This window comes from Monodon monoceros, unplaced genomic scaffold (genome assembly GCF_005190385.1).
Source record: "Monodon monoceros isolate NGI ecotype Baffin Bay Population unplaced genomic scaffold, NGI_Narwhal_1 Super_Scaffold_2, whole genome shotgun sequence".
Taxonomy (NCBI): domain Eukaryota; kingdom Metazoa; phylum Chordata; class Mammalia; order Artiodactyla; family Monodontidae; genus Monodon; species Monodon monoceros.
Genome location: NW_021703776.1, coordinates 46117783 through 46143134, shown reverse-complemented (window position 1 = coordinate 46143134; position 25352 = coordinate 46117783). Strand labels below are relative to the sequence as shown.

Here is a 25352-nt window from a genome sequence, read left to right as displayed (position 1 = left end):
CAATGCAATAATCATGGGATAGCTGTCAAAAACGAGGTCCTTCCTTTTCTTGACCTCTCCTTCAACATCCTATAGAAAGTAACAGAAGGTGTTAACCCAATATTGGAGACATGGGTGGATGGAAGGTTAAGTAAAAGTCATAAAGAAATGATGACTCTGGAGAACAAAAAGTCCAACACTGGAAATCTTGATGAAGTTAGTGATAGAGCTGGAAAGACGGAAGTTCATAATGAAAGTTTGGTATGTTGTAATAGAAGACTTCAGAGGTGACAGGACATGAGATCTACGTGCTGTGTTGCGTTTGTAGATTACGATACGGACAGGCACAGAGGAAGACCATGTGAAGACACAAGGAGAAGACTGTCATTTACAAGCCAAGGAGAGAGGCCTCAAAAGACACCAATCCTGCCAACACCTTGATCTTGGACTTCTCGCTTCCGGAACTGTAAGAAAATTCATTTCTGTCGTTTAAGCCACCCACTCTGTGGCACTTTGTTATGGCAACCCCAGCAAACGATTGCAATGAGCAACAGGAACTCCCACAGCAGTGATGAGGAAGTTATCCAAGAAGACCCTCCGTATCTCCTGCTACCACCGTAAGCAAGATGAGAGACATTTACAAAAGCAGGCATGTTATAAAAAGGGTGTGTCAGCTGGATATTTAAATCAATTAAATGTAGTAAAAATGTGTTTTAGGCTAAATATATGCAAATTACATGTATTAATACAAAGAAAAGTAACAGAAGGTATTAACTCAATATTGGCATATAAAGCTAAGGCATTTATTATCCATTTTAATATTTATATGGTATAAAACTATAAATATATATAATAAATTTAGGTTACTCAAAACTTAGTAAATGAATTTAAAATGTGACTGACTCTAACCAACAATCTTATTTTTCCTATAATTAACTATCATTCACTGCTTACCAGAGCTCTGACTTTAATTCAAAACTGTGAACTCTGAACCTTAAGTCTAGAGCTTTCTCCACTATTCCATGAGAGCTTGTCTCTCTTATGCAAATGCCTGCCTGAAGTATTGAAATTTAGTCCCCCTGAAGTATAGAGCTATATGTGATCTCTAAAACATGTTTCAACTCTACAAACTGTCAATCCTACAGACCTGAACTACTGATGTGTTTTTAAAAAGATATCTCTATATAGTATTGTATAGGTATGCAGATAGGTCTGCGTGAGTATACACATTCATTATACATCTTTTCTTTCTACATAGATTATTAGCACCTTCAGAACAAAGGCCATATTTTTAACATCTGCTTCTCCCCTTATGCCTGCACAATGGTGGGCATAGAGCAACTATTCACTAAGTTGTGGTTGAACTTAAATGAGGAAGAAAAGGTTTACAATAGTGCAACAGGTTAAGGACAGTGGTATTAACCCTTTGAGGCACTACAGTTTCCACCCTACTGAAAAGCCATTTCAACAATCATTTCCTAAGATTTTAGTGACGTGCAAAGAATTGTCAGTCTTCCTTATTAATGTCTCCAGCCCCAGGCCTAGGTTGATTCAAGTGAACTAAAGAACCTGCATTTTAATTAGCCTCCTGGGTTTTCCTAATTCAAGGGTCCAGAACCTCATTTTGAAAAACGTTGTTCTAAAGATTTATAGAAGGGTTTTTAAACTCCCCACTGAAACGGACAAAAAAATATGAAAGGAAGGAGGTAGGAAAGATTCTCCAGAAGACCTAATGTCATGCAGTAAGTGTACACACAGGCCACTTGTAGGCCCAAGGGGACATGCAAGTTGTACAATCCAGTGACTGACATTCACTTCATGGCCTATGTGACCAGTGCTCCCTGGAGTTGGACAGTTTACAAATTACACAACCCTGAGAATGAGGTCCATTTTCAGTTCTCAGCTGTTCTAACACACTGGCCACTGTAAGAATGTCAGTCCTTAGTTAGCCAGCACAGCTGGGAGCACTGTATTAGGTCCTGCGGGAAGTAGGAGGGCAGGAGAAGACACGGTGCTGAATCCAAGTCTAATCCACAAGAAACAACTAAACAACACATCCAAACAGTATACTGGATCAAGTGCTAAACAGCAACAGTTCCTCTTGGCAAGGAAACACAAGTTTAAGGAAGGACGCATTTACAACAGTGGGAGAAGAAAAAGCTTTCTGGAGAAGGTAAAACTTGATCTGGGTCCTAAAGGCTGTGGAGGATTTATTCAGATGAACCTGTGAGGGAGTTTTTCAGTAAAGAGCAACAGCATGAAGAAGGGTTCATTTCTTTTGAAGTGAATTAAGGGTCCAATCAAAACATATTGGACCAAAGCCACTGAGACAGGACAGATCCTGGTCTAGGCACTTACAGATGTTGGCATCACCTGCCAGCAGCAAATATTATTTTCAAACCCTAAGGACTTGATGCTACATTTGTGGTGAAGAAAAGGTTGCTACGGGAAGAACAGTTGGTCATGGAATTCTGCAGAAAAATAAGACCTGGAGTTTTTTACCACTTGATACAATCTCTACAAAATTTATTTTTCACTCTCTTAACTTACCTAACAGAGGCTTGTATACTCAAATATCGTAAGATTACCAAGTCATTCTAACTGGACAAACCAAATGATATGAGCATTATTACTGATAAAGAGGAAAACTACCAATATTTCTATAGTCATTTTCAAGGCTAATCAACTGTTTTAAGAAATTAAAATATTAAATTTTGTCACTCTGGAAATCTCACATTTCTTCTCTGAAAATATTTTATAGATTCTTAAGTCTGAATACTTCATCCTGCTACAAGAAGTCATTTGGGGGCACTGATTTTCTGAAATGCTTGGCCTCAACATTTTCCTGCACATTCATGAAAACAAACATCTCTAAGCCCAATAGTCACAATGGGTTCTGGAATTTCCCCCCTCACTTTGGAAGACACTGTAATATCATCTCAGGTTAATATTCTCTTCTCCTTTTAGGAGGCTCAAATAGCTTTCTCACTTAACATTTGATTGTTTAAGATTTATCCATGCCTTGGTGAGACAATGAGAGGTAAGAGTACTCCTTCCATCATATAGTTGGAAAATCAGAAACTAAAAACCAAAGTGATTTTCAAAACTGCTCTGTACTCTCACTTTCATGGAAAATTCCACGAGCTTTACCATAAAAGATTCTAGGAGCCCATCTTAGGGTCATCCTATCACTAAATCTTTACCATTCCCTGAGCTTTTCAAACCTAACTTCCTAACTTGCAGTCCTGGAGAGGAAAGAGAAAAATGTTTTACGCTTTTTGGTCCCTTGGTTCCGTGAAATAAACAAATTAATAAACAAATAAATACGACTATAATTCATAACGCACCTGCTGATGGCTTTCAAATAAGCATCACTTGGCAGTTTACTAACTTAACTTAAAAAAATTACAAGGTCTCTGCTAGTCTAAAGCACAAGGTCTTAAAATCTTACCCCCAGGTTGAGGTCATGCAGGCAAAGAAGCAAAACTGAATTAGCAATGAAATATAAATGAAGCACTAGATATATATTTTGGATATTTAAAATCATAATTTTCTTAGCTCAGCCACTCCTCCTGAAAGTAAAAACAAATTAGAGTGCTTATCTCAAAGTATAATCATTGTTATTTCAATATGTGCCAAACAAACTATGTTTGGAAGGTCTATAGTTCCCATAATATCACCAAACAATGGTGATAGTATTTAAAGCAAGACTTCACCAAATAAGCTCAAAGAGGCTTTGGGTTTATTTTTGGGGACTTTGCTTTCTCCACAAATGTTTCTAGCCTGAAAGTCTGCTGCACTTTTTTTTTAAGATTATAAAAAGATAATTACAAAGTGGTAATCGTTTCTTACCTAAATATAACCTCAAAAACTCAACTGATTTCCCCCAATAAGTTTCCCAGGCTACACAGTATGGTTGTAGTGGAAAGAGTTGTGATTTTTAAAAGCTGGGTCATAGATGACATGATCTTGTGTATTCAAGGTCCTAAGGAATCCACGTAAAAACCATTAGAACTACTAAGTCCAGCACTGTTGAAGGATACAAGATCAATATACAAAAATCAACTGTATCTCTATACACTAGAAGTAAGCAACCCAAAAATGAAATTAAGAAAGCAATTCAATTTACAATAGCCTCAAAAAGAATAAAATACTTAGGAAAAAATTTAACAAAAGACATGCAAAACCTGTACTCTAAAAACTATAAAACACTGTTGAAAGAAATTAAAGATGATCTAAATAAATGCAAAGACATTCCATGTTCATAGATGGGAGATCTTAATACTGTTAAGATGGTAATACTCCCCAAAATGATACACAGATTCAGTGTAATCCCTATCAAAATTCCAGCTGGTGTCTTTGCAGAAATTGACAAGCAGACGTTAAAATTCATATGGAAATTCTAGGGACCCAGAATAACCAAACCAATCTTGAGAAAGAAGAAAAAAGTTGTATTTCAAATTTACCTCAAAGCTACAGTAATCAAGACTGTGTGGTACTGGCATAAAGATAGACATATAAGACAAATGGAATAGAACTGAGAGTCAAGAAATAAACCCTTACATTTATGGTCAGTTAATTTTCAACAAGGGTGACAATTCAATAAGGAAAGATTAGTCTTTTCAACAAATGGTGCTGGGACAACCATGCAAAAGAAGTAAGGTGGGACCCAACCTCACACCATATACAAAAATTAACTTAAAAATGGAGCAAAGATCTAAATATAAGAGCTAAAACTGTGAAGCTTTTAAACGAAAATGTAGGCATAAATCTTTACGACTCTGGATTGGAAAATAGTTTCTTAGATATAGTATCAAAAACACAAGCAGGGGCTTCCCTGGTGGCACAGTGGTTGAGAGTCCACCTGTCGATGCAGGGGACGTGGGTTCATGCCCTGGTCCGGGAAGATCCCACATGCTGCGGAGCGGCTGGGCCCGTGAGCCATGGCCGCTGAGCCTGCGCATCCGGAGCCTGTGTTCCGCAACGGGAAAGGCCACAACAGTGAGAGGCCCGCGTACCGCAAAAACACAAAAAACCCAAAAAAACCCCCAAAACACAAGCAACCGAGGACAATAATATATAAATTGGACATCTTCAAAATTGAAAACTTTTGTACTCCAAAGGATACCATCGACAAAGTGAAAAGACAGACTACAGAATGGGAGAAAAGTTTTGCAAATCACATATCTGATAAAGAACTCTAGAATATATAAAGAACTGTTGCAACTCAATAATAAAAAGACAATTCATCTAATTTTTAAAATGGGCAAAGGATTTGAACAGACATTTTTCCAAAGACAAAATGGCCAATAAGCACATGACAAGATGTTCCAATCATTAGCCTTTAAGGAAATGTAAATCAAACGAGATATCACAATGAGATACCACTTTACCCCCACAAGTAGCAAGTGTTGGTGAGGATGTGAAGAAATCTGAAACCCTCATACACTGCTTGTGGGAATGTAAAAATGGCACAGTCACTTTGAAAGAGTTTGGTACTTCTTCAAAAAGTTAAACATAGTTACCATGTGACCCAGCAATTCCACTCCTAGGTATATATCCAAGAGAAATGAAGACATATGTTCACATAAAAACTTGTACACAAATGTTCATAGCAGCATTATTCACAATAGCCAAAAAGTGGAAACAACCGGAATATCCATTAACTGAAGGATGGATAAACAATATGTGGTATATCTATAACAATGTGACATCCTCAGTAAAAGGAATACAGTACTATTACATGCTACAACATGGATGAGCCTTGAAAACATTATACTAAGAAGCTAGTCATGAAAGACCACATGTTGTATGATTCTATGTATTTGAAATGTCCAGAATAGGCAAATCCAGAGAGACAGAAAGTAGATTAGTGGTTGCTTAGGGCTGGAGGGGCTAGGGGAAAATGGGATTGGGGAGTGAGGATTGCTAAGGTACGGGGTTTCTTGTTGGGGTGATGAAAATATTCTAAAACTGATGATGGTTACACAAATATGTGAACAGACGAAAAAACATTGCATCATACACTTTAAATGGGTGCATTATATCTAAATAAAGCTGTGTTTAAAAAAAAAAACCTGGAACCCTCAAATCTGCTTCCTACTAATGAGTGAAATTAGGCAAATTACTTACTCTGACTCCATTCTCTCAATGTGTAAAATGGGAGTAAAATAACTCGAGGGTTGTAGCCAAGTGTGCCCCGTACAATGTTCTAAACATAGCAGGTGACCATTAAAATGGTAAAATTCCAAAATCTAAAGTCTTAATTATAATGAAGATTGTTATCTGGGCACCAAATATTTACAAAAGATACAAAAAAAAAAAAAAACCAGGCAATAATTTTCTGCAATAATTTTCCTCAAATATTTAAAATCATCCTCTTTTAGCTCATATATTAAAATTTTGAATGAAAAGTGATAAAAAAACTAAGTAATTTTCCATTATGTTTCTGAAAGTATGAAATTAAGAAAGATTAAGAACCACCACTCTTCACTTTGAAGATCTTTCAGATACTAGAAATATTTAATTGGCAAATTACTTGCACATGCCATTAAGTGGTTAGACTGAATTTGTTTTTACAAATTCTATGGCCTCTTATTCCTTAACCTCTACCACACTATAATCTGAAATCATCGAGGTCTTCACTTATGCAAATTTTTACTTTCTATGTTTTTGTTTCCATACAGAATAACTAAGTTAATGCACTTTAATTTCCAAAAGATTCACTCTTTGAAGCTGCAAATCAAGGAAAACAAGTTTCCCATTAAAATAAAAAAGGTTCATCAAGCTACATTATTTCAAACACTGAACCACAATCTCTCTCTCATGGATCCTAAAAATTTCATTAATACAATAAACACAAAAAGGATGTTTCAGTTAAACCCGAAAGTAATCCATCCCTCTCAGAGGCAAAGGGAGAGTTGCTGAACAGTGCCCTTTATGTCTCAGCAGCTTCACTGGGGTGCTTTTTCTAATGTGTGCTAAATCCTCAAAGAAAGTTGTGGTTTCGTTCGAAGGGAAATAATATTTCACCCTGCTGATATGGTTAACAACAGCTTATACGGCCATCGTCTTTTAAGCAGGGAGCACGAGACAAATTGTTGAATTCGGAAGTTAAATAGCATAATGGAGTAAGTGGATACAGACCTATCTCTACTGCCACATGGGCCAATATCAAGGTTTGCCATTTCAAACCCTTTTGACAAGTGCCTTTTTCTATTAATCACAGTTAAGGGTCTGAAGAGGAAAGAAGTATTCTGGCTACAATTCAGACTTGCTCAAGGAAGTTCTAGGGGGAAAATGGGTGCCATTAAAACAGAGTAAGTACAGAATAAGTACTTCACACACTCAGCTCTTCTCATTAAATTGAGATCTCTATAAGCCCCTGTAAACTTTGTATTATTATTACTATCATTCTGAACATGCGGGTACAGTGGTGATAAGTATCTTTCAAAAACTGAGCACACAGGCAGACACAGCGCTTGCGTACACACACACAGTCAAGCTGAGCTGAATATTATTTCGAAGTCATATATGGTGTTGGTACATGTAGAAATTAGGGCTAACTTAAACCTCTTCCAGTTCTGTACGTAGAGAGGGATGGGACTACCCTGATATGAGGTCACGTGGCATTCTAGAACAGAATATCACCCATCTAGTAGTGCTGGAAGACAAAGTTGTGGTCCCTACGATACCAGTCACCATCCCCTCTCTGTGCCTGTTTCCACATCCATGAAATAAAGCCATAAATGACACCAGCCGTTGTTCAGCTGCAGTGTGAAACGCGTTCCCTTGGAGAGCTTGTTCAAAACACATTCCCAAGCCCCACGCCCAAATACTCTGATTCAGCAGATTTGCGATGGAGCCAGGGAGCCTGCAGTTGTCATGAACACCCCCCCACGTTATTACAGCGAGAACTCGTGCTCTGCCTTATTGATAAGAATCCTTCCTATTCTAAAGCCTAATGGATCTATAAATCCTCAAGATTAATTCACTATGTAAGTCATCATAGTGAATGCTGGTTAACAATGAAAAATGTTACAGGCTGGCAGCTACTTAGCATTCGATATTAATCTTCTATCACTGGCACTATCTAAATCAAACAGCAAGAGAGGCCAACTGAGATGTTTTCAATCTATCTGCCAGAAAAAAGTTATTTTCAATTGGACAGAATAAATCATTAGCAGTCTTTCATAAAATCAAAAGTAGGTCAGGGCTTCCCTGGTGGCGCAGTGGTTGAGAGACCGCCTGCCGATGCAGGGGACGTGGGTTCGTGCCCCGGTCCGGGAAGATCCCACATGCCGCGGAGCGGCTGGGCCCGTGAGCCATGGCCGCTGAGCCTGCGCGTCCGGAGCCTGTACTCCGCAACGGGAGAGGCCACAGCAGTGAGAGGCCCGCGTACCGCAAAAAAACAAAACAAAACAAACAAACAAAAAAAGTAGGTCAGTTAAAATGGTGTTTGGAGGTATACAGCAGACTGCGGTCACTGTGCAGATGTGTAAGCTTGCTTTAATCGTCTGTTGTGTTAATTATTGTTAACTTTCCTTACCACTAGAGAGGAACACACCAAAAGACTCCAACTCGTTGAAAATTTTAAAGCAGTACAAAGAATCCTAATTCACTCCCTAAATGCAAGTATAATATCTCTATTGTTTAAAACACCAATTTCCTAAGCTAGTTTCCTTAGACGGATGTTATCAAAAATAATTTTCTTGCAAAAGCATTAACATACATTTAACCCTACTTAAATGCTCAAGAGCAAATGTACTACAAATGTACACCCACAGTGATCCCTTATTAGTATAAAACTGTTTTATTTCAATTAAAATGTCTAACTATCCACCCCCAACATATACCTAAACTGTAATTTTCTCTGAGAACTTCCAATACATTCTTGATTTTGTTTCCTTTATCAACCTATCAGAGCAAAAACAGCCTTGCAACTGTTGGAAGAAATCAGTCATTAGCAGCAAGATTACAGCAAATCTTCCAATTTAGAAAAACTATATTTTTATCTCCTCTTATACCGAAAGAATAATGGTATAATTTTACTATTTTTAAGTGAGCAGTACAGTTTAAAATAGTCAAATTTTCCCAGTGCTCCAAGTTTTAGGATTTACCGTTAGCTTTCTGTTCTCCACACCTTCTTCACCTTCTTTCCTATTCACAAGTTCTCTTCTCCCTTCATCTTAAACACACACACACACACACACACACACAGGGGCAGAAGTCCCCTGATTCGACCTCTCCATACCGACAGTCTTCTAAAGAACGTTTAACCTTCAGGCGGTTATTCACTAAGGAGTGGCTTCACATGGTTATTGTGATTTTCTCTCCAATTGACATTCCTCCACCTTCTCAACAGGCCTTTTTTCCCCTGCTCCCTATTTTTAAAGTGGGGTGATGAAGTAGCAAAAAGTACAATATTTTAGCCATTTGAGCATAGATGATTCTCAAATTATCCCACCAACTGGAAGTGCTCTCTGATACCACTATCTTTCAAAATTGAAGCCATTATGGTCAATCGTGCAAATCCGTATTTAGCTTTTCGTAAGTAGTAGATTTTTGACCCAATGAACTGGAACAGCTTCTGCACAGTCTCTAGGATCTCATACAAGGCACTCGGTCCCTGGGCACACCGCAGTCCTCATCAATGTTGAGGTTATTTCCTCTCAAAACTCACACTGCTCTTACTCAATATTCTCATTCTCTATTGGAATGTGTCTTAAGAAAATATACGTGGGTTCCCCCAAAATATGAAATAAAATCTATCGGGCAATAATGTCCTCTCACCAAAATAACCTGTTGTTTTTGTGAAACATCAAAATCAGAATGAATATTAACAAAGAACTTCGCTCAAATAATTGGTCCTTCTGACTCTCAGAACCATTTTCCCCTCAGTTATCGTTTTAATATTTCATTTTCCAAGTGTCTTTACAAAGGTATTAATAAATGACCTTCTTCGTAGTGAGCTTTCAAAAATTATGGCTAAAGTTTTGTCCTCTTCTACTCCAATACCTGCATTCTTCTAGTTTTTTACATTTATTATTAAATTTGAGTGTCTACCTTCAAAACTTATCTGCGTACTTTTAGCTCTCATCATTTTCTGCAACTTGAATCAGAATGACTGAAGCGGGTTGTTTCCACATAGTTCCTTGTGTCATCTAGCCTGTCCGTTTTCCCAGAGCATTCCAATTCACTTTCATCACAGCAGGTGTTCCTGCACAAAATCCAGCTGTGAACCCAGGAAGGGCCCCTCCAAACACCAACATACACGTCAAAGAATTAACTAGAGAAGGACATTAGAAATCGCTTCATTAGTTCTGTGGATTCTGTTTACGTCTCACATACAAAAGAAAGGTAGGTTCTGTTCAAATAGTTTGACAAAGTTAATTTACATTTTCTGCAGGACTTCTCAGAGCCTTCGTAGACTAAAACTTTGGGGCCTTATGACTGTCTAATAGGAGAATCCTCTCTCACACAACGTTAACAGGAGACACCACTTTAAAGCACCCAAGCTCACAATATCACTCAATAGTTAAGATTAAAGGACAAGAGGCCACAGCAGCTTATAATACAAAATCAATACTGTGCTCGTTTCTTTTGGATTCCAGGCCAACTGACAGAGCTGAAGGAGCAAGGCAGCCAACTCTCCCAGTGTAGCTCAGGACAAAGACTATTTTACAATTGAAGTTTTTAAACAGCAATGCTAGAAAAGTATTAAATAAGATATATGTCTACTCATTCAGCTGTCCCTCTTCAAAAAGCAGTTCCTACCCTTTGGCAGGACTCCTTTCAGACTTGCTAAAGGCAAATGCTCATTTAGACAAAACACAACTAACAACTGTGGCCATTCATGGACTTCCTAACACTTATCTAGAACCAGAGAGTTGAGAATCCCTGTTGCTAAAGGTCAATGAAAAATTGCAGGCGGACACACACACACACCCCCCACCACCACCACGATAATGACACTGGGGGCTTATGTTCACATACTAAGAATGGAAGCTTTACAACTGCATATAAAACATTTCATGACATTTTGTTCAAGAGTAATGAAAAAGATAAGTCAAAGGAAGAGAAAAACATGTGACAGCACTAAGCAAATAAAAATTTTATATTTCAACTTGAGGAAGTATTCTGGTATACAACGTACTCTGAATGTTCAGAAGGTCAATGGTGACTTACACTAGACGAAGGTAAGATTCAGGTCCTCCACTACTATTGAGTTAGGCTATTACTGGCGCCTACTGCAGATACAACTACTGAAGAAATATTCATAAATAGGAATAATGTTAAATTAGCATCATGAGAAAAACAATCACTGGTGGGTTCACTAAATATATCAGATTAACAGTTTCACTAAATACACACACACACTTTCTTAAAATTCCTAACAATAATGCTTTGCTTTCCCAGCATCAACAAATAAGAAACTTGGGAAAATGAAAGTGTTGGAAAACCACCCTGTACCAACTTGCTCAGAGGGCAGGTAAGTCCTTTCAAACCCTGACTTTCAGTTCTTCCACTCACAAAATGGGAGTGATCATCCATTTGCCTGTTTCACAGCGGTATGGGAAGCTTACACAAGGATCACAGACATGTCTGCCTCTGGCTTTGCCCCACTCCAACCAATGCAACAAAACCCACCTTTTCCAAGCATCATTCGGATCCCGTCCCTGTCCTCTCAACAACCCTGCAGGACTCCCAATTGCCTCTCCTATCAAATTAAAACTCCTGCTTAGAGGGCTGTGGTGGGTGCACCATCACATGGGGCCCTGGCTCCCAGCACCCACATTTCAATCAAGGGTCTCCTCTACTATCCTCAATCTGCACAAAGGCCAACTCTCCTTCCCCTCCCACCACTCTGTAATTCCCCGTCCACTCAAAATTCTGCTCACATCAAAAGATAAAGCCTCCTGGGTAAAGCTCACAACAAGTGCAGTTCACCAAATTCCTTGGACGTCTCTGTAACCGAGGCAAATTTCTACAGGTACTGAGAACTCTAATCCAGGTACATTCTTCCTTATAATTACTTTCCAGTACGGTCATATAAACAAAATCTTAATTCATTCGTGTATTGTTCTTTACTTCTTCATGAAAAATTATTAAATCCCTCTAATCTCTGATAAAAAGACTGAAACCACAAAGGATGAATCAGCACCTATCTAGATTACAAAGGCAGGCCGTCCTCACAGAGCACAGCCATCACCAGAGGGAGGCAGTGTGGAACAGTGAGTAACGCTTGGCCGTCCTCTGGCTGCAACCTTGGCTCCACCACAGGCAACTCCAGGACCACGGACAAGTTACTTAACCTCCCCAAGGCCATTTCCTCATAAGAAAAATGAGAATTATAATAGTACAGACCTCCTAGGTTCTGAGGGTTAAATAATCAATTACGTATAAAGCACTTAGCTCAGGGTGAGTTCAGTAGTAAGTGATCAATAAACTTCAAGATTAAAATGACAGCTATATCCCTTCTCTCAAGAGATCATGTAAAACCACATGTCACTGGAACAGAACAAACTCAGTAGCTACTACTGGGTCCCTCTTCTTTCCTTTGATCTCCTTTTTACTACAGTCCGTCAGGAGCCAAGTCATATAGGATTTACCCTCTGGAATGGCCCTGGTGGGGTCCAGTCCAGGCCTGCATTACCCCTGCCTAGACTGTCGAAGCACCTCTCAAGTGACCATCACCTCCAGATCCTCTAGCTCCGTCTCCTCCTGCAATACACAGCCCGTATCACGTCACCTTGGTGAACAGATTCTTCCAGGTCTGCTTGGATAGCTTCTATCCCTCCTCTCTACCTAGCCTGCTTTACCTTGTAGATAGAGAATATATAGTATGATGTCATGTTCTATTTGTTTACTGTCTCTCTCCCTAAAACATCTGATCAGGACTTTTTAGTCTTGCCACTGCTGTATCTCCAGTCCTACAAAATAGTAAGCATTCAAGAGACACCCCTATCTTTCCTTATTCTTCTAACTCACTCATCCAGTTAAATGGCTTCAAAAACTATCTATTTGCTGATAACTACCAAATTTCTATCTCCCAAATTCCACACTCAGATATCTAAGTGCCTATTTGACATCTTCACTTAAATATCTAAAGGCATCAAACTAACACATCCAAAAGTGAGCTCCTCTTCCTTCCCCCACCATCCCCAAGCCTGCAGTCCTCCAAGTTATCAGTTGATAACTCCACCCTTCCAGTTGATCTGGCCAAAGAGTTTAGAATCTTTCTTGCCTCTTCTCTCTTTCACAGGCCACGTCCAACCTATCAGAGAACCCTATTGATTCTCTCTTCAATATATCCCTAACCTCACTCCCACCCAATCCACCATGATGCCTCATTTGAATTATTGCAATAGGTTCCTGTTCTCTCTCTTCCTGCTCTTGCCCTTCTATAGTTTATTCTCAACCAACAGCCAGAATGATGCTGTTAAAATATAAACCAGATCATGACAATCTCCTGCTAAAAAAAAACAAAAACAAAAAACCCTGCAATGGTTTCCCAGTTCACTTACCATCAAAGTCAAGTCCTAACCTTGGCCTACAGGGCCTTCCTTGCTCAGATCCATTACTTCTCTGAGTTCCTCTCCTACCAGGACCCCCTGCCTCACTCAATTCTCATGAGTCCTCCTTGCTGTTCCTCAAATGTGCCAAGAACACTCCAGTCTTCCAACCTGGGCAAAGGCCATTCCTTTCACCTGGGACAGTCTCTTCCCCTCCTTCTTCCTTATTCTATATGATCAATTGCCTTAGACTTCTTTCAAATTTGTGTTCAAAAGTCACTTTCTCAATGAAGCTAACCAAACCATATTAGACACAAAGAAGAGAACCTTCTTTGTTTCATAGCTCATTGCAAATATCCAAATATCACCACAGCCCACCCATTCTACTAAGTGTCTTAATCCCTAGTCTTATCATCAACTTGTGTATGCTCCTGTTAATACTCTGGTGGAAGGGTCAGCAAACTATGTTCCACTGGCCACCAGCTGTCTTTGCAAATTAAGTTTTATTGGAACATAGCCACATGCACCCATAGGAACAGCAGAGTTGAGTAGTTGTGACAGAGATCCTATGGCCCACAAAGCCCAAAATATTTACTCTTTGGCGCTTTACAGAAGAACTTTGCTGTCCCCGATCTAGAGCCCGTGCTCCACAACAAGAGAAGCCAACTCAACTACCAGCCCGCGCACCTCAACGAAGAGTAGCCCCCGCTTGCCGCAACTAGAGAAAGCCCGCACGCAGCAACGAAGACCCAACACAGCCAAAAATAAAAAAATAATTTTTTTTTTTAAAAAGCACTACTGATAAAAGAAAATGCTGGTAATTTGTACTACATTAAAATTAAGAACTTACGTTCCTCAGGACTCCATGAAGTGGAGTAAAAGTGCAAGTCACAGAGTAAAAACATCTGGAAATATACAACCCACAAAGCCCTTGTATCTAGAAAATAGACACATAGTAAAAAAAAAGGATACTCAAGTGGTCAATAAACAGTTTTTAAAAAGTTGTACAACTCATAAGTAATGAGAAAAATGCAAATTAAAGTCACAGTGTGAGATATCACTAAAATGAAAGTAACTGATAACAGCAAGTGTTTGCAAAGAAGTAGAATAACTAGAACTCTCATACACTGATGGTATGAATGTAAACTGGTACAACCACTTCGGAAAACTGTTTGGTAAGATCTACTGAAAGCTAAATATATACATTTTCTAAGACCCAGCAATTCTTTTTTTTCTTCATTTATTTTATTTATTTTTGGCTGTGTTGGGTCTTCGTTGCTGCGCGTGGGCTTTCTCTAGTTGCTGTGAGTGGGGACTACTCTTCGTTGCGGTGCACGGGTTTCTCATTGCAGTGGCTTCTCTTGTTGCGGAGCACGGGCTCCAGGCATGTGGGCTTCAGTAGTTGCAGCACACTGGCTCAGCAGTTGTGGCTCGTGGGCTCTAGAGCGCAGTCTCAGTAGTTGTGGCACACGGGCTTAGTTGCTCCGCAGCATGTGGGATGTTCCTGGCCCAGGGCTCGAACCCATGTCCCCTGCATTGGCAGGTGGATCCTTAACCACTGCACCACCAGGGAAGCTCTCTACGACCCAGCAATTCTACTCCTAGAAATGCCTACACATATGCACACCCCAAAATACATAAAAGAATGTTCAAAGCATATTTGTAGCAATCAAAACTGGAAATGTGCAAGTGTCTATCAACTGTAGAATGAGTAAACGTATTAGGGTAAAGTTATACAATGGAATACTACACAGCAAAGAAAAAGAACAAAATAAAAATACACATAGCAAAAACATGGATGAATCTCACAAATAAAATTTGAGCAAAAGTGAGAATGAAAGAATAAATCCTGTATCACTCCATTTTTATTAAGTTTAAAAGCAAGCAAAATCAATTGATGGTGATAAATATCCCTTGCTACCATTGGAACAGTAACTGGGAAGAGACCTACTGAGTGTTGGTACCATTCTCTTTCTGATCTGGATGGTGGTGAAACAAGTATGTACACTGTGCAAAATCATCAAAATGTACACTTAGGATTTGTGCATCTTTCTGCATGTATGCTCTACTTCAATAAAGTACACTTGAAAAAATTAAGAGTAAAAAATCACTGTCATATAAAATAGGCTAAAAATGCAAATGAAAAGATTTAGAACAAAATACTTTTCTCTCCAATCACACAGAATTGCAAATTGTTAAGCAGAATTTTCTACTTGTACTCATATCATGTTATACACCTGTTGGCATCATAAAACGCACTTACAAACACCGGGTATCAAAATAAGAAAACATGGTGAGAACAAGAACAGTGGAGATATGTTTTCCCTCAAAGGAAACAGGAGAACATAATGAACTAGATATCAAAGGAACAAAATTGGCCTCATCAAGATCTTTTCATTGTAGCAAACACAGGGAGTGATCGGGACATGAAAATACGGTAAACATAAACAGGGCCTCAGAGAACAGGGGGCAAGGCTTCACTGAAATGCGACGCTGAAACGCTCCATCTGATTTTTGTTTAGTGTGTATCAGAATCAGCATTAGTGGGAGCACTGACACTGCCGGCTTGTTGACAAATACCGGTGCTTACTGGGCTTAGTCCTAGAAGCCCTGCTTCAGATGAGCTCTTATGTGGAAACCTAATATGTATACAGATAAAGAGTGTAACTGCTCTCCTCTGGATGAAATGCAAAGCCAGGAGACATGGGGGATCTGAGGCCACTTGCCAGCCTTCCCTGCAGCCCATGGGAAGGCCCCAAATGACCCACTGTTTAGTGCAAGCGCAGTGCTCACCCCGTGACCACAGCTGACCATGCCAACCTGGGAGGTTAAAAAAGGAGCCCTTCCACTCTCGCCACTCCATGCCTACTCCTCCCAAAGATGCACACTCAGGAGGGCAACCTTCTGATATACAAAAGGGTCACTCTTGAGTGAAGGATTTACAGGGAGCTGAGGAAGTAATCAGAGCAAAGAGTGCCACTGTGTGTCTCTCAAACAGCTTCATATGGACAGAGAGCCAGGGCACAGATCTGGATTCCCTTATAATACTGTGGGCTATGAGATCAGGATTGACTAGGAAAGTCCACTTTTCTGCCCAACTCCATTTTTAAAAAAATTTCTTCAACCCCATTACAAGTTTCCTGAAAAACGTACTTATTTGTTAGCTTCTTCTAAAGGTACCTGCTGACAAAACACTCCTAAGGCTGCCACACCTCCCATATGATTGTGTTTACTTGGCAAAAGCCTGTTGTACACAGCACTCACCTCCACTGAATGACTCTACCCGACCTCATGAAAAATGTTAAGTCAGCTATCATTTTGCAATTTGATGGTCATTTGAGTATCTTCTTTGTACTATGAATAGCTCTTTCAGTTTAATCCTAAATGGGGATTAACAGCTCAGAAAAGCCCAGGCTACATTTTATTACACCCACAGGGTGAGGACGCCACTGGCTCCTCATAAACAGATACAGGACATACCCTGTTTGTGTTCTGTGAGACAGGCAGATTCTGGAACAAATTACCTGCAGAAGGCAGGGTATCGAGAGATGGGCTATGCACTCTTCCACCACAGTCACATGCAGCTGAGGACAGAAGCAGAATCGTAGCCCCCGGAAGCCCCGATGTCTTACGCACTCTCGTGTGTCTTCAGAGATGGGACAGTGTTCAACACAGCACAGGTAGTAAGCAAAATTCCCAGCTACCTGACCGGTGGTTAAACTGCAAGTTAAAATAAAGGGCTTCTCAAAGAACAAAAAAAAGAAGAAGAAGAAAAAAGAAAATCCTCCTTTGTTCTCTCACATTATTTCTTTTAGTAATATTATTTTTATAAAGGCCTTTGTTTTCCACATGGCCCGTTTATGTGCAATAGTCCTGGAAGGTAGGTTATTACCCTGATTTTGTAGATAAGGAAAATAAGGCTCAGAAATCGGAAATGACTTGTCCATCAACCAACAGCTAGTGAGAAGCAGAAACAGTTGTCATGCCACGTTCTTTCTACAATTCACAGATGACTCCCATCTCCCACATTCTGCTGCTTTACCTGTTCTTTTCTCCTAACCACACTAACACACACACAGCCCTCCCAGCACTGGCAAAGCCTCTTGCTTCTTTCCTCCGCCAGGCCAGTGGTGTGCTGGTGGCAACATCAGCCCCGCCACTTCATGCCCATGGACGGAAGACTGATCGGAGTCGGGAAAACGCCGCTAATCCGTTCCTCAGCCCCCCCCATCTCCAATCCAGCTCTCTTCCAGCCCTCCCTCCAGATTTGCTGCAGAAAGGAGGAAGACGAGAGAGCGAGCACACCCGTGCTGAGCTCACGCAAACTTACAGGTTCCCCTTGTTGTTCACCCCGAGGAAACGTCATCATAACGTTCTCATCAAACTGACTTCCACTGGATAAATCAACACCACCATGAGCTAGCTGCTCATTTATTATTTGGAGATTTTAATGGGAACATTTTTATTGGTGTTCCATTGAAAAGTTGTGGCTAGAGGAACTGGGTGATGGGAGAGGCAAAAACTAAAATTATTCTAGGGATTTTTAAATATCAAATAATCCTCGTGAAGTATTAACGGAAAGCATCTGAGCTTCTAGAATACATGAAAGAAAACCAGGTAAATATATGTGTTTTTGCCTCTGCCCTGGCTGATCTAGCCTTAAATAACTGTCATGTCAAATGAACGCTGAGGAATGGGTGGGGGAGGGGAAGGCTGCCTTACCTATACTTTATGTAGTTATTATCTTCATTTCTGATAAGGAAAATAAAGACCTGAAAGGATAATTAACTTGACTCAGAGACAAAAGTGGCAGATCTGGGAGGAGCTAAGTCTCTCCAATTCCAGAACCATCCAGAACAGATGGTGCTCTATTACACCATCTGTATTCCCCCCATCTGTACATTCCTCACGACGTACAAGTAAGACAAGACCAAGAAGTCTGAATAAATTAGAGACAAGGAACAAAGACATTTAAAATGGGTGCATTACCCATTTCCCCTGAATGCACAATCTGTGTGCCCCAAAAGGGCTCCAAAATTCTCCACAGCAATGCTTTCTACACCAGGTTCACACGCACAGATAACATACGCTGGACACGGCGCAGTCCGAGGGAAATGTGGTGTCTTCTGCCCAATGTATCTTCAGTAACCAGTTTATTTTTAAACAAGAACGTACCACTGCCCCACCACGTCCTGGTTTTCCCTTTCTCCTAATGCTTAAGAGACTTCAGGGTTTTCTGCAGCTTGGCAGCTGAGCCCCATGAAGATGGTGCTGCGTCCCCCAATAACGGCAGGGGCAGCACAGCGACACTGCCAGCCCAGCCAGAGGGGAACGTGTTATTGAGAAGGACAGGGTTCTCCACGTACCGCTCCAAATTACCATCTCGCGCGCTGCCTCTGGACTCAAGCTACTCCGTGAGGACAAGGTAAGGACACAAGGTACTGGGAACATGAATCCCTTCTGTTCTTAGGCACTTTATTAACTTCTTCATTCTAACCGTGGAAAGCACTACTGACTGTGAAGGGAATGAAGTGGACGGTCAAATCCTGTCTGCCTCTCACCTTCTACGACCCTCAGTGAGTCACGACGTGACTCAGTCGTGCTCCATCCTCTCTCACCTTACAACTAAAGCAGAGCATCAAAACTACTAAGCCAGAAACTTAATTTTTCACGAAGGGAGACTTTTTTTTCAAGAACTGGAGCCTCAAAACACCGAGATATCTTTGTTAAAAGGGATAGGCTAACTTCTTAAAACCATTTCCATACACTTCATTCTTGGGAAAAAAACCCAAACCGCTCACACAGGTCTGCACTTCCTTAGGTGTGCACACACTCACGCCCCTTACCAAAAGTGACTTCTCCTTTGCCAGCTTTGTCAAACAGCTGGAAGGCCACCACGAACAAAGCATCTGGGGCACACAGGACAGATTCAAACGCCACAAATTCTTGAAAGGATATTAATCTGCAACACAAAACAAGCACAAGCATAAAGTCAGTAGCTTGTGGAAGATAGAAGCATACACAAATATACACTAAGGGAAAAAATAAAACGTCACTGTCAAAAAATAAAATTCAAACCTAAAAGCATGTATAAACACTTAGCATTTCCTTTTACATAGAGTGGACTGAAATAACAACACACAGAATCTGAAAGACACAACAGATTTGAGGATATGGTGACACGTTAATTCTAAAAATAAAGCTTAGACACTTTAGATTAATATATGGTTGTTAACAACAAAATAGACCAGCTCAGTCATTCATTAATACCTTCCTACACCATGTAAAAATGGTTCACAAAGATTCATTCATTACTGATATCCACTGACCACTGAGGATTGAACTAAAGGATGATATTGGGGCGGGGGATAGAATACAGATAAGCTGGCCACGAAATACGACCCCAAGGCACTTTTAGTCTGGTAAGACAGATAACACTAGTCTAGAATATTATACAGGAAAGACAAATCATAAGAGAGGAACCAAGATGATGATAACAGAATTTTGGTAGGAAACCAAAGAAAGCTTTGTGGCAGAGATGGAATGTGAGTTGGGTCTCGAAAAATTAGTGAAATACAGGTATGCAGTAATGGGCATAGAAAGGGGGTCACCTTAGGCAGGGGAAATGCCTGCAGAAAGGCAGGTGCAAGAAAGCTAGGGAGTGTGCAAGGAAAATGTGAGGAACTAATTTTATCTGGACAGAAAAGTACATAAGAGAACACTGTGAAATGAGATCAGATGTTCAGAGATACAAGTTTCTGAGCAAGGTCATGGTATGATTACATCTATCCATTAGGAGGAGGTGCAGAACAGGCCACAGATGCTTTGACTTCCAAGGAGTAAATAAATCCACAAAGGCTTAGAACTAAGTTCTTTGCCACTATTTTGTATTTTAAATGTACAAATATTTCAATGATACATTGGGATAGTCCAAGTCTCGAGGATATAGAAGGAGAAAGAAAACAGAAGTGCTTTCCCATGTTTCACAGAACAGTTAATTACTTCTAAAATCTTACAGAGAGAACACATTTTTATACAAAGTAAGTGCTACAACGTTAACTTAGCTATTTCCCAGAATGTCACCTGATTATAATAATGCCACAAAGAAAACTCTGGTGTGTCCATTACACGGTCTCTATGTCATTCACCATCCAAAAACACATCCTTCCGAACGCAGGGGAACATTCAGGAACGGCACGTGTTACAGAAGAACACTTGCCCAGAACATTTTCTCCTCGGCTACAGTCTGTCTCACTGCAAATCTTGTGTGTGTGAGCAGGACCAGGGGCAGGTGGGGATGGCAAGGGAAACACATATGAGTGGAAGGTTCCCGGCTGGCCTCAAGGAGCTGACAGCCTGCTGGGGGAATGAGAGGTAGTCATGTGCACGTAACCCCGCCAGAACGCGAGCTGAGTATCAAAAGTAAAAGATAAAGCATCAAGGGGCACAGAGGAGAAGTGATTTATTCTGCCTTAAGGAATAAATAAATAATAAATTAAGGAATAAATCTAAGGAAATTAAGGAATGCTCCACAAATCTGTGGCATTTAAAGAACAAATTTTAAAGCTGAAAAGATCTTAGAGATCAACTCCTTCCACCTCCCCATTTTACTTTTGAGAAAACTATTAGAAGTTATGGCTCATGCACAGTGAAACAACTGGCTTCTGGCATTTTGGCCTGAAAACCAAGTGTCCTGGTTCCCATTTGACCGAGACAGAATTCCAATCGGTATGGGAGGATGGAGAGAAGAGAGAAGGGTAGGGGAAGGACGATCCACACTGAGGAAAGAACTAAGTACAGAGGGGTGTGCTGTATTTAGAGAAGGACAAAGGTGTTACTGACCCTGCATCTAATGGTCCTGCCGAGTAAAAGAGTGGTTGAGCCATCATGCCAGCCACCTGTAAAGGCCTTTAAAGGCCAGTTACAGAATCCTGACCTTTTTTTTTTTGCAGGCAGTGAGAAGTCACTGGAGGTTTTTAGGGTTAATAAATACCAGGTTCATATCTTTATTTTAGAAAAGGAACTGCTGTGGAAGATGAATTTAACAGAGGAAAGACGAGACGTGGGGAGACAGCCTGACAGCTAGAGACAGCAGGGGTCTAAACCAGAGCCGGAACACTAGGATTGGAGAAAGGGGAAAAGTGGAGAAATACAACTGAGGCAGGAATGACAAAACTTGGTAGCAACTGGAGGTCAGAGGCTGACAGCCAGAAAAGAGTTACTCCAAGACTTCTAACTTAGATAATTGAGTGGGATGATGGCACCACCACCAAAGATAAAGAATAAAAAAGGAAAAAGAAGGGAATTGTGAGAGAGTAAGACCAATTCTAACCGTGTTAAATTAGAGATACCCATGGAACAGTGAAGTATGGTATCCAGCAGGAAGCCAAAAGGACTAGTGTGGACCTCAGGAGAAAGGTGAATATGCGGTTGAACTATGTCCCCCCGAAATCCACGTTGAAGTCCTAACCTCAGAATGCAATCGTTGCAAATGTAATTGGTTAAGATGAGATCCTACTGGAGTAGGGTGGGCACCCAATCCAAAATGACTAGAGTCCTTATGAAAAGGGGAAATCTGGACCCAGACGTGCACACGGGGAGAGCGTCACATGAAGATGAAGGCAGAGATCAGGGTGATGCTTCTACAAACCCAGGAATGCTGAAGATTGCCAGCAAACCACCTGAATGAAGCTAGGGAAGAAGCATGGAACAGGCCCTCAGAAGGGCCCTTGCTAACACCTTGATCTCAGCCTCTGGAACTGTGAGACAATAAAATTCTTCGTTTTTTCTTTAAGCCACCTAGTTTGCGGTGCTTTGTTATGACAGCCCTAGCAAACTAATATTAATACATAGGCCAAGATTGGAAACACAGAACTAGGAGTTTTTAAACAAAGGCTACTTAATGCTGTGAATGAAACTGCCCAGAACCATTTCATGCTCGCCCAGCTCCAGACCACTGAAGCAGCAGCACAGAGGAGAAATGTGTTTCTGATTGGCTGCTTTCTTCTCGCCACCACTCCTCACACCCCAGGACCTCCTCAGAGTAGCACCAACAACCAAACAGCCACACACTCACCAGCTGAACTTGCTGCCGGTTTATCAGTCGATAAATTATCTCTGCGTAGACGGTGGGTGAGTCAAGACGAATCACACAGTGTGTTACGTAGAACCAGGACATTTCTTAAATTTAACGATCTGAATAAAGAAAGGCTTAAATACCAGAAAAAGAGAATCTCATCTCTCTCAAAATGGTAATGAGAAACCTGAAGGCCATCTATATCAGTGAACAAATCCTCCTCTGGCAATGTCATTGTGGTTTCATAACTGTAACTGGCCAGTGAATGCTCTGGTATTTTAAGCATGTTACAGATACCAAAAAGGTATGTAATTTGGTAATCCTGTTAGATACAAGTATTATACATCTATGTAGGAGGTAGACAGATGAACTATGAAATCATAATGTTTTACTGTTCATCAAGATCATTTTGGATTTTCAAGGTAATCTGACTAGAAGGCTATCAGAATATATAGTACTATATTCATTTACAGCGTGATATCTAAAAACATTTACATAGGTACACATACTTTTTGTGTAAACAGTATTCCAGTCTTGCTTTGCAGATTTAATGGGTATTAGCATAAGTTACAACAAAGGATACCAGCTTAATCAAGTTCAGACCTGGCTGGTGAGCTCACTTAGTTCCTTTTCCGCCCTCAACTTCCCAAACTTCTTTGACAATGTTAGATGCCCTCTAAAATAAATCACACGACTCTGATGAGCTCTGCATCTAGCGTCTAAGAGGAACAGTCACGATATGACACTAAGGCTCACCTGCAGCAACCAATAGTGCGATACGGGTCAGCTGACATGGAAGCAAACACAGAAGTCACATTTTCACAGGCCTACACCACTCAAGATTAGGGGACATACTGACACAAAAACAGAAGTATAGATCAATGGGACAGGATAGAAAGCCCAGAGATAAACCCATGCACGTATGGTCACTTTATTTTTGATAAAGGAGGCAAGAATATACAATGGAGAAAAGACAGCCTCTTCAATAAGTGGTGCTGGGAAAACTGGACAGCTACATGTAAAAGAATGAAATTAGAACACTCCCTAACACCATGCACAAAAATAAACTCAAAATGTATGAAAGACCTAGGGCTTCCCTGGTGGCGCAGTGGTTGAGAGTCTGCCTGCCGATGCAGGGGACACGGGTTCGTGCCCCGGTCCGGGAAGATCCCACATGCCGCGGAGCGGCTGGGCCCGTGAGCCATGGCCTCTCCCGTTGCGGAGCACAGGCTCCGGACGCGCAGGCTCAGCGGCCATGGCTCACGGGCCCAGCCGCTCCGTGGCATGTGGGATCTTCCCGGACCGGGAGAGGCCACAACAGTGAGAGGCCCGCGTACCGCAAAAAAAAAAAAAAAAAAAAAAGTATTAAAGCCCTAAATGTAAGGCCAGACACTATAAAACTCTTAGAGGAAAACATAGGCAGGACATTCTATGACATAAATCACAGCAAGATCCTTTTTGACCCACCTCCTAATGGAAATAAAAACAAAAATAAACAAATGGGACCTAATGAAACTTAAAAGCCTTTGCACAGCAAAGGAAACCATAAACAAGACCAAAAAACAACCTTCAGAGTGGGAGAAAATATTTGCAAATGAAGCATCTGACAAAGGATTAAACTCCAAAATTTACAAGCAGCTAATGCAGCTCAATATCAAAAAAACAAACAACCCAATCCCAAAATGGGCAGAAGACCTAAATAGACATTTCTCCAAAGAAGACAAACAGATTGCCAACAAACACATGAAAGGATGCTCAACATCACTAATCATTAGAGAAATGCAAAGAAAAACTACAATGAGGTATCACCTCACATTGGTCAGTATGGCCATCATCAAAAAATCTACAAACAATAAATGCTGGAGAGGGTGCAGAGAAAAGGGAAGCCTCTTGCACTGTTGGTGGGAATGTAAATTGATACAGCCACTATGGAGAACAGTGTGGAGGTTCCTTAAAACACTAAAAATAGAACTACCATACGACCCAGCAATCCCACTACTGGGCATGTACCCTGAGAAAACCATAATTCAAAAAGAGTCATGTACCACAGTGTTCACTGCAGCTCTATTTACAATAGCCAGGACATGGAAGCAACCTAAGTGTCCATCAACAGATGAATGGATAAAGAAGATGTGGCACATATATACAATGGAATATTACTCAACCATAAAAAGAAACAAAACTGAGTTATTTGTAGTGAGGTGGATGGACCTAAAGTCTGTCATATGGAGTGAGGTAAGTCAAAAACAGAAAAACAAATACCGTATGCTAACGCATATATACGGAATCTAAAAAAAAAAAAAAAGGTTCTGAAGAACCTAGGGGCAGGACAGGAATAAAGACGCAGACGTAGAGAATGGACTTGAGGACATGGAGAGGGGCAACGGTAGGCTGGGACTAAGTGAGAGAGTGGCATGGACATACATACACTACCAAATGTAAAATAGATAGCTAGTGGGAAGCAGCCACATAGCACAGGGAGATCAGCTTGGTGCTTTGTGACCACCTAGAGGGGTGGGATAGGGAGGGTGGGAGGGAGATGCAGGAGGGAGGAGATATGGGGATATATGTATATGTATAGCGGACTCACTTTGTTATAAAGCAGAAACTAACACACCATTGTAAAGCAATTATACTCCAATAAAGATGTTAAAAAAAAAAAAGTACATCTATGAGAAAGTGCACAAACCAGTGGAAAAAAAAAAGATCAGGGGAGAGTAGGTTTCCAGCTACTCTATTTCATGGTTCTGACACGAGCAGAGATTTTTTTAAGCAAGTCATTT

The 25352-nt window shown here is 40.6% G+C and overlaps 1 protein-coding gene across 7 annotated transcripts in view; it reads right to left on the bottom strand.

The window, feature by feature from the left end:
* The window catches only part of SLC25A13 (solute carrier family 25 member 13), a 332699-nt gene that overhangs the window by 137933 nt on the left and 169414 nt on the right, over nt 1-25352 (bottom strand). For all 7 annotated transcript variants that reach the window (XR_003795231.1, XR_003795234.1, XR_003795232.1 and 4 more), the window contains one exon: nt 19340-19455. Coding sequence is in view for 3 of the 7 variants with exons in the window: in XM_029233546.1 (XP_029089379.1) it covers nt 19340-19455 (116 nt within the window). In the remaining 4 variants the exon portion in view is untranslated. The remainder of the gene's footprint in view (nt 1-19339; nt 19456-25352) is intronic.